Source organism: Narcine bancroftii, chromosome 4, assembly GCF_036971445.1.
Source record: "Narcine bancroftii isolate sNarBan1 chromosome 4, sNarBan1.hap1, whole genome shotgun sequence".
Lineage (NCBI taxonomy): Eukaryota > Metazoa > Chordata > Chondrichthyes > Torpediniformes > Narcinidae > Narcine > Narcine bancroftii.
The window spans coordinates 120345115-120362704 of record NC_091472.1 but is presented as its reverse complement, the minus strand read 5'-3'; the positions used below and the strand labels follow the sequence as shown (position 1 = coordinate 120362704).

Here is a 17590-nt window from a genome sequence, read left to right as displayed (position 1 = left end):
TGAAACCTGAAGGCTGAGTACAGGGTTAATAGATATTTAACTGTGTGGAGGAACAGAGGGGCCTTGGGATCCAAATCTGTACATCTCTCAAGTTTGCCATGCAGGTTGATAGGATGGTTAAGAAGGCCCAAGGTTTGCTGAGCTTCATTCATAGGGGGTGGAGATCAAAAGACAAGAGGTCATGTTACAAATCTGAGACCACACTAGGAGTGTTGTGTTCAGTTCTGGTCACCTCATTATAAGAAGTTTGTGAAAGCTATGGAGAGGGTGCAGAGGAAATTTACCAGGATGTTGCCTGGATTGGAAAAATAAGTCTTGTGAAGAAAGGTTAACAGAGCTGGGACTTGTCTCTTTGGAGCAAGGAAGGATGAGAGGAGACTTGTTTGAGGTCTATAACATTGAGAGGCAGAGATAAGGTGGACAGCCAGCACTTTTTTCCAAGGGTAGGAAAAGCAAACATCAGAGGACATCTGTATAAAATGAAGGGAGGAAAGTTTGGGGGAAACATCAGGGATAAGTGTTCTTCCCCCACACACGCACACGTGCATCTGGAACACCTTGCCCAGGGATGGTGGTGAAGGCTGAAATTTGAGGGGCATTTAAGAGATTCTTAGACAGGTACATGGATGAAAGAAGAATAGAGGGTCATGAAGTAAGGGTTTTGTTTTTTTAGTAGGAGTGTACAGCTCAGCACAACAAAGAGCTGAAGTTCTTATACCTTGCTGTAATGTTCTATGCTCTGTTTAGAGGAAAATTTGTTCCTTTGAAATTGCTTGAACAGCTCAATTTATCAACCAATCTTGCACTCTTAGAACTCCTTATTAGCTTTATCTTTTATAATTTTTGTAAGCCTTTAAAATGTTCCTGCTCCATTCTGTGGGTTATTTTATCCATTTTTAAGTTGGGAGCAACATTTTCTAAGATGGTTAATAACCACAGTTGTATTTGCTGGACAGGAACTAATGCGACAAGGTGATGCCCTGAGGCGAACTGATAAAATGCTGGATAAAATGGACCAAGATTTGAAAGTGAGCCAGAAACACATCAACAGCATCAAGAGCATCTTTGGTGGCATTACAAACTACTTCAAATTTAAGAATCCTGAGCCACAAGTTTCTCCAGAACCTGAAAAACAAACTAACAGCAAGTAAGCCACCTTCCTCTTGTCATTTTGCATTTAAGTTTTAGGAACATCCTCTGGTGTTGATTACTGTGTGCATAATCTCGATACCAATTAATCTTTTAATTCCTGGCAGTAATAAAACAATCCTAGTTTGTGCTTTGGTTTTTTTAGCTGCAAATGTGGAAAATCTGCTATGAAAATTGGGCTTTCCTTTAGAGACAAATGGTGGAAAGATCAAGGTTTGATGTGTAGGTTTGGGTTTGTATTCAGTTGTCATTTTGTCAGATCTTCATTTTAAGGTATTGCCCCATCTCTTGTGTTTTCTGCATTGTGTAATTTCAAATGGCTTCCTCTGGTACATTTAAAAAGAAAAGTATAACTGCTTTGACGTGGAGATCTTAATACAGTTTTGAGAGCATCTGGCTTGTGTGTGTAATGATTCATGCTAGCTGCTTGTGTTTCAGTTCTTTGAAGGTTCATTTCAGTAAAAACCATTAGACTCAATCCATCTTGGTGTACAGCATTGATCTTTTCAGGAAAATGGGTGCAATGAGACCACAGCTTAGGGACTTTGTGGTTAAGGTGAAGATAGTTGACAACAATTCCCATCAAAATTGTGCAAGCACATTTGACTTAATTTTTGCGAATAGATGGTGTTTGGAATTTTTTTGTCCTACATTTTCTTTTTAAAATATTTTATTAAAGAATTTGTACAAATAAAAAAAGTTCAATTCAATAAAATATAAACCGTTACACAGAATAAGACATTCTGTGTAACACTAACATACTAAATTGTAAATTATATCTGTAGTTCTTTACATTTTAATGCATGTGGCTGAGATTGAATTGGGTTTAATTGTTTGGGATCTTGCTGTTGAATCACTGTAAGGGCATCTTCTGCATGCTTGGACTGTTGAATTCAAGTCTTTAGATTGCACCCAATTCTAGTGAATCTTATTTGATCTTCTGGATTACTTGGTTTGATCTTTGTTCCAAGTTACCATTGCCTACCTACAATTAATTGTCTTTAAACCCATTCCCATAATTTATTCAAACCAGTTGTGAAGATGCTCAATGAGAAGTAGAAATTGTACAGAATAGAAATGAGATGCCAACTGAGGTCAAAGTATTTTTTTTAAATTACCTGTTTGGTAACATGGTAGGGGGGAATAGACGGGATGTTTCACTTAAGAGTTACAAAATACTTTCTATAATTATTTGGATGATTTAGTTAATATGATAATATTAACTAATTATAATAATTAAATATGGATTGCATATGTTTTCAGATAGCTTGGTTGACAGCAAGTAGCAAGTTTTAAACTTAAGGATAGCCTAATTATTCTGGTCAGTTGGGCAGAAAAATGGTGCATTGAATGTGGTCTAGAGAAAGAGGGAATGCATTTGGGTTGATCAAACAAGGCAAGGATATGTATAATAAATAATGAGCACTGACTGCCACTGAATAGCCACAGCATCATTCCTCTCCACCAGCCTTGTGGGGAGGGGGGGGGGTGGAATAATGCATTTAAGGAGGGCTGGCGGCTGTAATCGTAAAATATTTTTTGCTTTCTATTTAGTCAGTAGGAGAGAAGTATGGAAGAAACGTAATTGCTTCACAGGGAAGGGGCCATAGAAGAAAAGTCGAGAATGAGTGCGCTTTGCAATATGTCGCATTGCAAAGAAGATGCAATTGCACTGGAGAGGGAGCAGAGAAGATTTATAACATTGCTGAGACTGAAATATGTATCTAATGTTGAAGTAGGATAAGGTTGGATCAAAGGAATTGCAGGGACAATTCAGATAATCAGCACTTCCTGTTGTTCAATAGAGCCAGATCTGATTCATTAAACTGAAGCATTCACTTTTTTCGTGATCTGATATTTCCAATATTCTTTTGGATTTCCAAATTTCAGATTTATTGTCAGAGGGCATGTGACATCACGGACAACCCTAAGATTCTTTTACCAGTGGGAAAACCACTATACTCAGAATTCCAGCATTGCTTTTGTTTTTCATTTTCCTTGAAGGACTCTTGCCCAAAATATCGGCAATGTACCTTTGTCTCCTATAGATGCTGAATCGACCAGCTGAGTTCCTCCAGCATTTCAGTGTGTTTACTACAATCACAGTGTCTGCAGCCTATAATGTTTCTCTCTCTATTGTTTTTGCTTTCTCTCTCAATTGTAAGTCTATTCACATCTCCAGACAGGTTGGCTATGATCAATTGGTATTCACCAGCCTCTTAAGATTGGCACCAACAGCATTTTTCAAGTGGATTCTCTTGGTCTTTGTGTTGTCATTGATACTATTTTTTCAGCATTATGAAATGCTTAATTTATTTGTTTCTGCATAAGCAGAATGTCTTCATGCTGAGTTTGGTGAATCTTGGCATTCTCTACCCAGAGCTGTGCAGGCTCCTCAATGAGTTCATTTCAAGGCAGATCAATAGATTTCTCAATATGAAGGAAATTGAGGGATGCAATGTTAATACCATTCTCCTACCCGAAGGTTGAAGATAAATTGTATGAAGCTGAACTGGCTCAAAGGGCCAAAATGGCTTTCTGCTGTTTCATTGCAAATCTATCTTGAAGGCAAATAAAATGTTTTTATGTAAAGCACTTCAGAATCTTCCTATTTTAAAGGTACTTGTATTTTTATATATCCATTTTTTGCTGTAAAACTTTGTGTAAACTAAGGTTCAGAAATTCCATCTGGGTTACAGTTCATTTTTTAAAAAAAAAAATAAAAAAAAAAAAATGTTCAGTTCATTCCCTGATCTTGATTGAGCATTTGGAGTTGTATTTGTAGAATTAATGGTTTGGATCCTTTAATTTGCTTTTTTACAAAAGCAGACCTACTTTTGATATTGGTGTGACTGTTTCATGTCTACTGAGCACTTTAGTCTCTCCTATTGTGAAACGTTATAATGTTAAACTCAACTATGTGTAATGTAATTCTAACATCTTTTGTTCATTTTTTTCTCCCCCAAAAATGCTAATGTTGTGCACCTTCATTCTTTGGGTATTGGACAGATGTAGTTTTTTTTGGTTTTCATTGCAGTGACCATGCTGTTTCCAATTAAACAACAGACCATTTCTACTCCTTAATTAGCTTATTCAGTATATAATTTTAAATTCCATACCAGATTGCAAGAAACTTTGGAGAAAAGCAGGCTGCAGGATCAGCAGTACCAGGCAAATCATCCGAACTTAAGGAAACTAGACACCTCAGGTAAGTCCTTCCATAAATACAATGATCAGAGTTCTGCAGTGTTTAGCATTTCATGGGTTTGTGCTTGCAATGGTTGTAGAGTTTAAAATCTAAGCAAAGCTGTCAAGTCAGAGGCAAAGTTGTAGTTTCTCCTTTATTCATTCCACTTTCACTCCTTGCCAATGACCTCCTTTGGATCTACATCCAAAGTTTTGCTTTATAATTTCCCTCTCAGAGGCCATACATTATTCCCATTTATTTGTACTTTATTGACTGAAACATGGAGCTTCCATTTTATGGCCATGTGATGATAATTTTCAATATTGTCCTCTGCATTTCTGTCTAATTTAATATTCTGCACACTTTAATCTTTTAAGAAACCTTCATAAATCAAATGATTTTACAGATTTATAAAAATCTATTTGTGAGGAATTCCTCACAAACAACCATGCTGATTTAGACTATCTTTCAACTGTCAGAAAATTATTAACTGCTAATAGAAATTTATACAACTTGTTAAGATTTGGAATATCCTTCCATGCAAGATGTCAGAATTGCAAACACAATGAAAGCAACTTTTCCTCTAAATGAAAGCAACTTTCCCTCTTCAAATTGTAACCTCAATTACTGCATTTCATTGTTGTGGCATAATTAAAGGAATGCCTTTTTAGACAGCATGCTGTTATTGTGGTTCACCAAGCTAAATCCTTATAATGAACTTGAAAGTTGAGCTACAACTTTGCATTAGTAAAAATCTGGTGTTTTTTTTTTTTTGCAACTCTAGGTGGTGCTAGTGGATACTATACAGAGGTTTGTGCTTTATCCTTGGGCATAGGAGTTCAGATTAATATCCTCAGAAAAATTTATAAATTGTAGTTCATTTTGCAGAAATTGATACAATATCCAAAGTGATCAGTTTAAAACTCAAGTTGGTTTTAATCTGGCTGTCAGGTGAAGGCCTTTCAGTTGCTTGCGTATATAATGCTTTGGATGTTATAAGCACATGGCCTCTTTTTGGGGATGAACAAAAGAAAATTACATAGTTTGCCCTTTTCTAGATTGGTGCAGTAATGCATGTGCAGAAGTGATTGGATGTTGCTGGAATTCCCTTCTGATGCTATTATGGCCGCAAACATGTATGACTTTCAGGAAGACCAGCTGTTTGTATGTAGAAGGCCAGGAGGCTGCAGATACTCAGTCATGTTCCATCTTTGCAAATGGCTGGAAAGATTCATTGTGTGTGGTCTGCAGTTTTGGAATGTAATATTCCAAATGAAGTCTTACCCACGTTGGAATTAAATGTTTGTTTTTGCAGTTAATTAAACCAAGTAATTGCTACAGCATTTTCAAAATGACTGATCATGAACTGCGCTTTAATGAGCCATAACCATCCAATGTCTTTTTTTTGTCAGCCCTTTTGGGAGTACTCTGCATCAGTGTCCTGATGCATTAAAGATGTGCAATATCACCCATGAACAGCAGATTTATTGTCAAAGAGCACATCACGTACAACCCAGAGATTCCTTTTACCTGTGGGTGTGGCAGAATTACCACTAATTGGTAGTGCAAAAAATGAACTATACACATTGTAAATATGTAAACAAATAACTTTAAGCAGATGACAAATGTAAACACTGCAATATAGAGAGAAAACAATGAAGAAAATCAATAAAGTGCACCGCCGGTAAGAGTCCTTGAATGAGTCTGTGATTGACTTGGTTGCAGGAGGGACATGATTAGCAGGTAATTGTTCCAGGGTACCATTGCTTTAAGTGTGATGGAGCAGGGATATAAAAGGTGAAGGAGTCACATTGCTTGTTAGAGAAAATATTACAGCAGGATTAGATTGGAGGGCTCATCCAGTGAGGCTATTTGGATGAAAGTGAGGAATGGGAAAGGCATGAAAACACTACTATGGGGGTATTACAGACACCTATTCCCCCACCCCCCCAATTAGAGGAGCAATTTTGTATGGAGTAGTAAACATAAGGTGGTGATTGTAGGGGATTTTTAACTTTCCACACATTTGACTGGGATGCCAATACTGTAAAAGGGCTGGATGGTTTGGAGTTTGTCAAATGTGTTCAGGAAAGTTTTCTAAATCAATACATAGAAGAACCAACTAGAAAGGGGGCAATATTGGAATTCCCATTGGGGAACGAGATGGGTCTATTATGAGCCCAAAGGACCCCAAAACCCAGCAGCAATAGAAATTCACCAAGACAAATAGTTACTTAAACAAAAGTTGCTTTTAATTATCTTTAAACATGAAAACAGGATCAAACTCTAACTTATTACTATTAACTTAAACCCCTTCTAATTCTAAGCGCACATGTATGTAATGTGTATATAAGTTCAGAAAAGTTATTTGATTCACAGTTCAATCTCATTCTTCCAAGTTCACTGGTTGCAGGCAATTCTTATACTGTGCACAGAATTTAACATTTATAAATTTCACCAGGCTTTGGTGCTTGAAAAATAAATGGTTACTGCTCAGGAATGTTCTTGTCAGTTTTGAAAGAGATTTGTTGCTCATTGGACAACCAAAACTGATCCCTTTCGAACAGCCACTTCAGTGTCTTGCCAAAGAAACTTGCCCCATCAGGGTCTTCCAGGTGATGACCTCCTTCTTTCCGGTCACCACAGAGTTCCTTTTTGTTTCCCTTATTTCAAGTGACATTATGCAACCAGTCCTCTCCTCTTGTATGGACCACAAGGGCTTTGATGAGGCTGAACTAAGAACTCACAACTAGTCTTCAAAATGAGGTTTGTTCACAAGCTTGCCAGGTTGTCATGTTCCAGTCCCAGCTGCTGCTGAACTGTAGAACTGATCTCTCTCTCTCTCTCTCTCTCTCTCTCACACACAAACACACAGAGAAAACCACATGACCCTCTTAGAAGAGCCAACTGCACTCAGACTGCTTTCCAAAACAATCCATTGCTCCACAGCATGTCTAATTAATACCTACTTGTGAAATCCTTGTAGGCATTCTTTTCTGTTTCTTTGCAGTTTCTGCAAAGGCACCCGGAGCCTGGATTGTCTGGCTTGAGCAGAGCTCTGGCATTTTAAATGAGTTCTGTTTTGAAGTATGTGACCTAACTAAAAAAAACCTACCACAATTTATCTCCTTTAAAACATATCTATATACATTATAAAATATAACATCATCTGTCACAGAACAGGTGACAGGTTTGTGGGGAACACTTTGGGTCTAGCGATCATATACTATTAGTTATAGGTTAAATATGGAGAAGGATGGTCTGGGCCTAAGGTTGAGATTCTTGATTGGAACAAAGCTAATTTCAAGGAGATGTGAAAGGATTTGGAAGGTGTGGTTTGGGATAATTTATTTTCTGGGAAAGATGCAACAGATAAATGGAGGATATTCAGAGGGGAAATTTTGAGAGTACAGAGTCTGTATGTCCCTGTGAGGATTAAAGTAAAGGTTAGAAAATGTAGGGAGCCTTGGATTTCAAGGGATATTGGGCATTTGGTGCGGAGGAAGAGGGATATGTACAATAGGTATAGACAGGGAATATACCTGAGGAATATAGAGTTTTTTAAAAAAAAACAGATATTAGAAAGGCTAAAAGGAGATACACCACTTCTTTGGCAGGCAAGGTTTAAAAAAAAATCCAAAGTACATATAATCCAAATAAATCCAGGTACATTAAAAGTAAAAGAATAGTGAGGGATAAAATTGGGCCCCTTGAAGATTAAAGGGGTAAATGATGTGAGGAATCAGAAGAGATGGGGGACATTTTTATATTATTTCAGTATTCATTAAGGAAAGAAATATTGAATCAGGTGAAGTAAGGAAAACTAGTAGTGAAGTCGAGGATAAAGGTGGATAAATCTCCAAGATATTCCCTTGGACCTTGAGGGAGGTTAGTGTGGAAATAGTGGGGGCTCTAACAGAAATATTTAAAATGTTATTAGCCACAGGCGAGATGGAGGATAGCTTGAGTTGTTCCACTGTTTAAATAAGGCTCTGAAAGTAAACCAGGTAATTATAAACCTGAGTCTGATGTTGGTGGTAGGTAAATTAATGGAGTGAGTTCTTGGAGATGGAATATACAATTATTTGGAAAGACGGACTGATTAGAAGTAGTCAACATGGTTTTGTGTATGATGGATCATGTTTAACAAATCTTGTAGAATTTTTTTTTTAGGTGATTACTAAGAAAGTTGACAAAGGGAAGACTGTGGATGTTGTCTATGTGAACTTTTAAGGCCTTTGAGAAGAGACATGAGAGGCTAGTTAGGAAGATTCAATCATTAAGTATTAATGTTGAAATAGTGAAATGGATTCAACAATGGTTGGATGGAAGATGCCAGAGTAGTGGTGGAAAATTGTTTGTCAAATTGGAGGCCAGGGACTAGTGGAGTGCCTCAGGGATTGGTACTGGGTTCATTGTTGTTTGTCATATATTAATGATCTAAATGGTAGGGTGGTGAATTGGATTACTAAGTATGCAGATGAATCAAAGATTGTTGTGGACAATGAGGAAGGTTTTCAAAGCTTGCAGTGGGATATAGGCCAGTTAGAAGAGTGGGCTGAAAGTTTAATACTGATAAGTGTGAGGTCCTACATTTTGGTATGAATAATCAATAAAGGTCCTACATGTTAAATGGTAGACAATTGAGGAGTGCAATAGAACAAAGGGATTTATGAATTCTGATACATAATTCCCTGAAAGTGGAGTCACATGTAGATAGGGTGGTGAAGAAAGATTTGGTCTGTTGGCCTTCATAATTCAGAGTATTGAGTAGAAGAGTTGGGATGTCATGTTAAAGTTGTATAACTTGGTCACAAATTTGGAATATTGTGTGCAGTTTTGGTCACCGAATTATAGTAAGGATCTTAGCAAAATAGAGTGCAAAGAAGATTTACAAGAACGTTGCCTGGGTTTCACTGTTTGAGTTACAGGGAAAGGTTAAACAGGCTAGGACTTTATTCCCTGGAATGTAGAAGATTTAAGGGTGATTTGATAGAGGTATTAAAAATTATGATGGGGTCAGAGTAAATGTGGACAGGCTTTTCCATTGAGAGTGGAGAAGATTCAAGTAAGAGGACATGGATTGAGGTTGAAGGGGGAAAGTTTAGGAGAACCATGGGGAGGAATTTCTCCACTCAAGGTGGTGGGCATGTGGAATGAGCTTCCGGCCAAAGTTTAGATGCAGGCTCAATTTTAATATTGAAAGAAAGTTTGGATAGGCATTTGGATTGGTATAGGTATAAGTTTGGATAAGTATGGGATTGTACTCCCTGGAGTTTAGAAGATTGAGAGGGGATCTCATAGAGACATATAAAATTCTGGCAGGACTGGACAGAATGGATGCAGATGGGATGTTTCCAATGATGGGAAAATCCAGAACCCGGGGCCATGGTTTAAGGATAATAGGCAAACCATTTAGGACCGAGATGAGGAGGAATTTCTTTACCCAGAGGGTGGTGAATCTGTGGAATTCATTGCCACAGAGGGCAGTAGAGGCAGGTTCATTAAATATATTTAAGAGGGAATTAGATCTATTTCTTCAGTATAAGGGTATTAAAGGTTACGGAGAGAAGGCGGGGACGGGGTACTGAACTTTAAGATCAGCCATGATCTCGTTGAATGGCGGAGCAGGCTCGAAGGTTCGAATGACCTACTCCTGCTCCTATCTTCTATGAGAGAGGTATGGAAGGTTATGGGCTGGGTGCAAGTCAATAGGACTATGTGGGAGAAGGTGTTCAGTATGCACCAAAAGGACTGAACTGGCCTTTTTCAGTGCTATAATTGTTACATAGCTAATGACTTTGTCATTAAGCATTCTGATGGTGGAGGGGTAGCAGCTGTTCCTGAACCTGGTGGTGTGAATCTTGTGGCACCTATACCTCTTTCCTGATGGCAGCAGCGAGAACAGAGCATGTGCTGGGTGGTGTGGGTCTTTAATTGCAACTGCCCTCTAACGACAGCATTCTCTGTCGATGTACTCAATAGTAGGAAGGGTTTTGTCTGTGATATCCTGGGCTGTGTCCCCTACCTTTTGCAGGGCTTTACACTCAGGGGTATTGATTCCCATACCAGACCATGATGCAGCCAGACAGCACACTTTCTACCACACCACTGTAGAAATTTGCCAGGGTTTCTGGTGTCATGCCAAACCTTTGCAAACTCCTGAGGAAGTAGAGGCACTGAAGTGCTTTGTTCACGATGCCGTTGGTGTGTTGGGTCCAGGAAAGATCCTCTGAGATAGTAACTCCAAATTTGCTCACCTTCTCCACCTCTGATTCCAACAATGATCACTGAATTGTATACCACTGGCTTTCCTTTCCTGAAGTCAACAATCAGCTCCTTAGTTTTGATGACATTGAGTGCAAGGTTGTTGTACCAACCATTCACCCAAGTTTTCAATCTCCATCCTGTATGCTGACCAATCCCCTTTCTTTATACAACCCATTACCATTGTATTGTTGGAAAATTTGTAGATTGTGTTATTACAATCAAAGGTATAAAGTGAGTAGAGCAGGGGGGAAAGAACACAGCCCTGTAGTGCTCCAGTACTGATGGAGAATGTGGAGAAGTTCTTCCCAATTTTCACTGATTGTGGCCTGGAGGTGAGGAACTCCATGATCCAATTAACAATAGGATGTTAACTCACAGGCCTTGGAGTTTGATCAGTTTTGAGAGGATGATTGTGTTAAATGCTGAACTGGAGTCAAAGAGCATCCTGATGCATGCAACTTTGCTGTTCAACTGTTCCTGGACTTTGTGTAGAGCCAGTGAGATGGCATCTGCCGTAGACCTGTTTCTCCAATTGGCGAACTGGAATGGATTCGTGTCACTGCTCAGACAGGAGCTGATATGCTTCACCACCAGCCTTTCAAAGCACTTCACTGTTGATGTAAGTGCTACTGGTTAATAGTCGTTGAGGCAGGTTGCTGCACTGGTTATGATTGACGCCTGTTTGGAATAGGTGAGTACCTCTCCCTGCTGGAGTGAGATATTGAAGATGTCCGTGAATACCTTGGTAAGTTGATCAGTACAGATCTTTAATACTTGGCCATCCATCCAGCCTGGATGCTTTTGTCTGATTCACTCTCCTGAAGGCAGCATGCACGTCATCCTCGTATGAATAGGGTGGGGTGGTTCTTCGCTGTCAGTCGTCAAATCAGGCTTAGGATTTTGGATTTAAAGTAAAATTAATGCAATTTGTTTTGATTAACATCTCATTGCTTGTAATTTTCCAAACAGCTTTATTAAATTTTTAATTCTAGGTGTTCCTCAATTGGAATGGTCTATATTAATATTATACATGGAAAACCTTTTAAATTCATTTATAACGAGATAGACAACAGACTCGCCAAGGCAAATAGCGCCTTTGGAAGACTACACAAAAGAGTCTGGAAAAACAACCAACTGAAAAACCTCACAAAGATAAGCGTATACAGAGCCGTTGTCATACCCACACTCCTGTTCGGCTCCGATTCGTGGGTCCTCTACCGGCATCACCTACGGCTCCTAGAACGCTTCCACCAGCGTTGTCTCCGCTCCATCCTCAACATTCATTGGAGCGACTTCATCCCTAACATCGAAGTACTCGAGATGGCAGAGGGTGACAGCATCGAGTCCACGCTGCTGAAGATCCAGCTGCGCTGGGTGGGTCACGTCTCCAGAATGGAGGACCATCGCCTTCCCAAGATCGTGTTATATGGCGAGCTCTCCACTGGCCACCGTGACAGAGGTGCACCAAAGAAGAGGTACAAGGACTGCCTAAAGAAATCTCTTGGTGCCTGCCACATTGACCACCGCCAGTGGGCTGATATCGCCTCAAACCGTACATCTTGGCGCCTCACAGTTCGGCGGGCAGCAACCTCCTTTGAAGAAGACTGCAGAACCCACCTCACTGACAAAAGACAAAGGAGGAAAAACCCAACACCCAACCCCAACCAACCAATTTTCTCCTGCAACCGCTGCAACCGTGTGTCTGTCCCACATCGGACCTGTCAGCCACAAACAAGCCTGCTGCTGACGAGGACATTTACCCCCCTCCATAAATCTTCGTCCGCGAAGCCAAGCCAAAGAAGAAGAGCAAAAAAAGATTCAGAGGAAGAATCATTGCAACTTGGGAACCAGTCACTTTGATCATCGATCCCACTCCTAATTTGCCTCTCTGCTTCATTCTATTTCTTGTCAATATAATTTCTTCTTGGAAATGTGTGAATTGTGCACTAAATATCTTGGGAACAAATTTTAACATTAGTTTTAAAAATAAGTGTTTATTCTCTTTCAACTTGTTCCCCAACATTACAATGGAAATCTAGTTTACTGCATAATAATCCAACCTCGTGTCCACATAATGCAGGTGGCAAATTGTGGAATACACTTTGTCCCTACCTCTTGCGTATGATCGTTTTATTGTGAAATCTGCTGTAATTTTCCACTGCTTTTTGTATTGTTGCATGATGCATTGGAAGTTCTGAATATTACTTTCTGTGGTCTAACCATAGTTGACTACAATTGAATTGCTTTTAAATTCCATGTTTCCAGTATATTATACCCAAGGTTTTCTTTTCAATTAGAACTCGTGTAAGATGCTTCTGTTATTTTTGCTTTTAAGAACATTTCCCCTTCATTAAAGTTTATCTATTGCTTTCTTTTTCGGACATTTGTATGATATGTTCCTTTGATCAAGATAGCTAATAGTGCAGTAGCAGTTCAACACCAATCCCTGTGGAATGGCATTTCTCAATTTCCAATCTGGAAAATGTTCTTCATCTTGAACCTTTTTCCTCTGCCTTCTATTTGTATGATCTGGGAAGCAATGCTACAAACAGCCGCTAATATCCCTTGCATGACTTGGTCAGAGCCAACTAGGGTACAAGCTTTTGATTTCACTGACCATGATGAGTGGGTCTGGGATAACTTCAACGTTGCAACAACCAAAGGCGAATTTTGCAGAGTTGCATGTCTGAAGGGTGACTTGGCCCTGGACTTGTGTTTTGGCTTTGGAGCTGGTTTACTTCTTTGCATTCATGAAATTGCCCATGTGTGCTGCAAAATCAGACCACAATGTGTGAACCCAAGTGCCTGAAAAATACTGAAATTCTGGAAGAAAAGGCTACCTTTTTTGAGTTTTTGTTAGCTTAATTTTTTTTCTCCTTTAGGTTTTGGAGCTGCTAGTACCTCTGGAGCAGTAAATAACAATTACCCCAAGAACAATTGCCTTCAAGACTTTCATAAACAGATGGATGATAATCTAGGTAAGATGTTGACAGGTTTGGAGGGGAAGGAGGAGGTTGATGGAAGGTTCTTGGATAAGTAAACATGTGGCCTGGTAGCTTTGTCCAGAAATATTTTCATTAATTTATCCATCTTCCACTTACACTCTGTGTTCAGACTTGTTTCTAAATTGAATTTTTAAAAATGTGCTCTCTCATTTTTATCTTCACGGGTAGGGGAGATAGGGAGCATTTTTGTTCCCCTTTCTGAATTTTTTCCCCTCTTATAACAGATGAGATCTCCTCTGGCTTGGGACGTTTGAAGGGTCTTGCCATTGGCCTGCAAACAGAAATTGATGACCAGGATGAGATTATTAAGTGTGTGACGAGCAAAACCGAGCGAGTGGAGTCCAAGATTGGAGCAACTAACCGCCAGTTACGTAAACTTTAAAGAGCATTGCTGAATTTCTGTGGAGCTCTCATCAACAGCCATTCATTTTGCAGTAATGTCACATTTTGTATACCGATGCTACTAACAGGCAGAGTTTAAGAATGTGCAAATTTTCATAAAATGGAATCTGCTGTTAATCAAACCAGTTGTTGAAATTTTGGGAATTGATTTATATCCACATACAGATTTACATTAAGTAAATACTGACATGATGGACATGAAGCTAAAAATAACCTGCAAGATTGTTTTCAACCACGTGTCCATCTCCAAGGAAGAGGAAAAATTGTTATTTTTGAAAAAAATCTTACCACTGCAGACTTGGAGTACATTTTGCTGTGCTGACATTAATGCTTCCGTTACAGATTGGTGCCAGGAGACCTGTCATCTTGAAGGGTACTTCAAACTAATTAGCACAAAGCTTCAAATCGGAACTGGGTTAGGTTTAGCCACTTGATATTGATACATTGCTGTGTGTTCCCTTTAATTTCATAATCTGGGCTTTGTACAGGTGCTCAGCATGTGTATTGTACATAATTTTTATGGCGATTGGTATCTAACATCAATAAATATTTGCAACTGGTAAAATATAATTATCTATATAAAAACAAGTATTTAGTTTTTGTGTGTTAGAATCCTTTTTTACAGAGGAGTGTTTTGACTATTAAGTGCTTCCTCCTCTGGTCTTGATGTGATAAAACAATCCAGCACAGTACAACTCCCTCTTTGGTTTTCTTTGGCTTGGCTTCGCGGACGAAGATTTATGGAGGGGGAGGTGGACTCTTTACCCCCTCCACAACTCCCTACATAGGAAGTAAATCTACTTATGGCCACTGGGGGAACAGCCATTCAGAGAATTCTCCCTCAAAGCTATTAATTTGATCTTGTTTTCCCTCCAGTGCAGTCAGGGTTTCCTTTCATCAGGGCAAGCCATTCCTGTAAAAGGCTATTAATGAAGTGCTCAGCAAATTTCCTGGAGCCTGCTTTTAAACTAATCTTGAACAGTTTTGCACAAGAATGCTCACAGAATTACAGCAGCCATAAATATTTGTGGAATGCAATGCTGTTTAAAATGAAGATAAGTTATCTTGTAAATCTGTTGTCATTTTCCAGATTTTGTTTATCATTGAACAGAGTCCATTTAACATCTGAGTTATTCTGATGTTGTTTCTTGCCTCTATCCCTTGAAGCGGTTTTATGCAGCCCTTAACCTTTCACAATAACAAAGTGGATTTCATTGACTGTTGCACTAAAGCACCATTGAGACAGCTGTAGCACTCTTGGTGTAATGAATGGTGCCCAACCTTTTGATTTTTAATTTAGACATAAAGCACAGTAACAGGCCATTTCGGCCCACGTGTACGAAGTGGGGGGGGGGGGGGGTGTAAGTTGATTGGGCGCCACGGACTTGTGGGCCAAAATGGCCCGTTACCCTGGTGTAATCACTCGGTTGCTACTGTGATCACCTACTGTTACAAAGTCCTTTCCCTTGAGGAATAAGGGATTTTATCTTTGTGTGCCTCATTCAATACTTCGGTGAAGTCAATGTATACCATCAGTTTTGCACAAAGGATGTGAAATCAGCCACAAAAGCAACTGGTCCAGAATAAAAATTTCTGATCTTGATTTTCCCCAAATTGTCTTTTTAAATGGTTTCCTATCATTCAAAGAAAGTCTGTACAAACCCACTACATTTGATCATTACCCTTTGTTCCTCCTACAGGGTCAGGGTTGGAGTTGAGGAAGCACTGGAGTTGTAGTTTTTGAGGACGCTTTTAATTGCACACCTGATGACTGTAAAGCTTCAAATGTGAAAGTTGGACTTTGCCTGTTCTGAAGATTGAACAAAAAATCAACAAATGAGGCACTTAGTGCATCCTTTTATTTGATTTCTCCATGGATTTTGTTGGTTTGTACATCAAGCTGTTCACTGCATCAACTTGCTGCTGCGAGAATCATTTTTAATATAAAATCAGTTGGCACACTTCAGTGGGACTCTAGAAAAGCTTGCAAACTTCACCATGGGTATGGTTTTCCTTTTAAATTCTACAAATTTCAGTAATGAATTCACTAAGCACAAGATGAGTTTCACTTCAGTGTCCATTTAAATTTCTTGTGTGGGTTATCCATACACTTTTCCTCTCAAAAGTGTGTCAATTAAGATGCATTTTGCAAACTGCCTCCAGACAAATGACTGAAATAGCATGTGTATGCTGATATGTTTGGTCAAACAGTGCTGATGTGCAATATATAATTAGCTAATTTTTCATCTCTCCAAATGGTGCATTGTACTCATTTCAGTAAAGATTTTTAGCTATGGTTGATTTGGTTATAAGGTAGTATGATGCAATTTTTCTGAGAGAGTCCAACAGTAGAGCACTACATTGCAAGCATTCTGAAATCTTGCTTTTGCTGTGAGAATGTTTCTCTGGGAGAGCATAAAGGTATCCTGATGGGAGTTTCCCTTACTTCGTAATGAACTTTTTAACATTGCTTGGATGGATAACTCTGCACAACAAGGCTAGATAGAATGTTGTTTTGGGAAATGTTTAAATGGAGTAGCTATATACAAACCAATTGAGTGCCTTGCACAAAATGTTAATAGCTGCAGTGTGAGACTTCTTGGAATAGATTGTCCCTTGTACATGTACAATTTGACAAGCTATGGGGGTTTCTGCTCAATTTCTATTGTACTGATTTTGCATATATTTTGAAGAACAAAATTTACAGCCTCGTAATCTATTGATGGATTAGAATTTGTATTTTGAGCCATTTAAACAGCCTTTCCTGTTTTTGAACTTTGCAATAAAACCTTAAAATGTAACCTATCTTTGTATCTGTGTAAATTGCCCTTTGGTACTCATATTTTGCACACTGTATTTCTCTGCTGCAATGGATCTCTGATCAATATAGAAATATCTGTTTGTGGTTGGAGCCTGTTTTTCCTTGTGCATTGTGTACCTATTGTGGTTTGGACCTTGCTAAGCTAAATGTAATGTCCCAACTATCCTTGACTCTGCAAAAACAATTTCCCTTCTACCTTGAACAAGAATGTAGCTTTTGATTCTGAAAGAAGCTTGCTGTCCAAGAACCTGTCCTGGTACACTTCTTGGTACACATGAGGGAATGTAGATAATTCAATCTGTAGCAAAAAAAAAACTACCTGTTGCAGGAACCTGGCAAGTGGAGCAGCATCAATGGGAGAAAAAAGGTTGTTTTAGGCTGGAGCTCTTCATCAGGATTGAAGGGGTCTGGCCAGAAGCATTGACCATTCTTTTTCTTCTGCTTCTATGCAACCTGCTGAGTGCTTCAGGATTTGGTTTTCATTTGGAGATGCTGCATGGTTAAAAGCCCACACTGCCCAAAACATCCATTAAGCTACTAACTTGCACATCTTGGAAACATGGCCAAAAGTGGGGAGGAGTCACGTGATGGAGTAGTGGCCGGACGGTGAACTCCAGCCCTCTCCAGAAAAGTCGGGAAAAACAAGAGAAAATACAAAGGCACAGAAATACAAGTTAAAGAAAAGTGAGTATAAAGGTGGAAAGAAGATGGAGACAAAAGGAGAAAAATCAAAATCAACGGAAAGAAGAGAGGAAG

The 17590-nt window shown here is 39.1% G+C and overlaps 1 protein-coding gene across 1 annotated transcript in view; it reads left to right on the top strand.

The window, feature by feature from the left end:
• Window positions 1-16814, top strand: part of snap29 (synaptosome associated protein 29) — a 32688-nt gene extending 15874 nt beyond the window's left edge. Inside the window, exons 2-5 of the mRNA XM_069932631.1 lie at window positions 957-1147; window positions 4272-4357; window positions 13489-13584; window positions 13836-16814. Coding sequence (XP_069788732.1) covers window positions 957-1147; window positions 4272-4357; window positions 13489-13584; window positions 13836-13993 — 531 coding nt within the window. The 3' untranslated portion in view covers window positions 13994-16814. The remainder of the gene's footprint in view (window positions 1-956; window positions 1148-4271; window positions 4358-13488; window positions 13585-13835) is intronic.
• The last annotated feature ends 776 nt before the right edge of the window (window positions 16815-17590 follow it).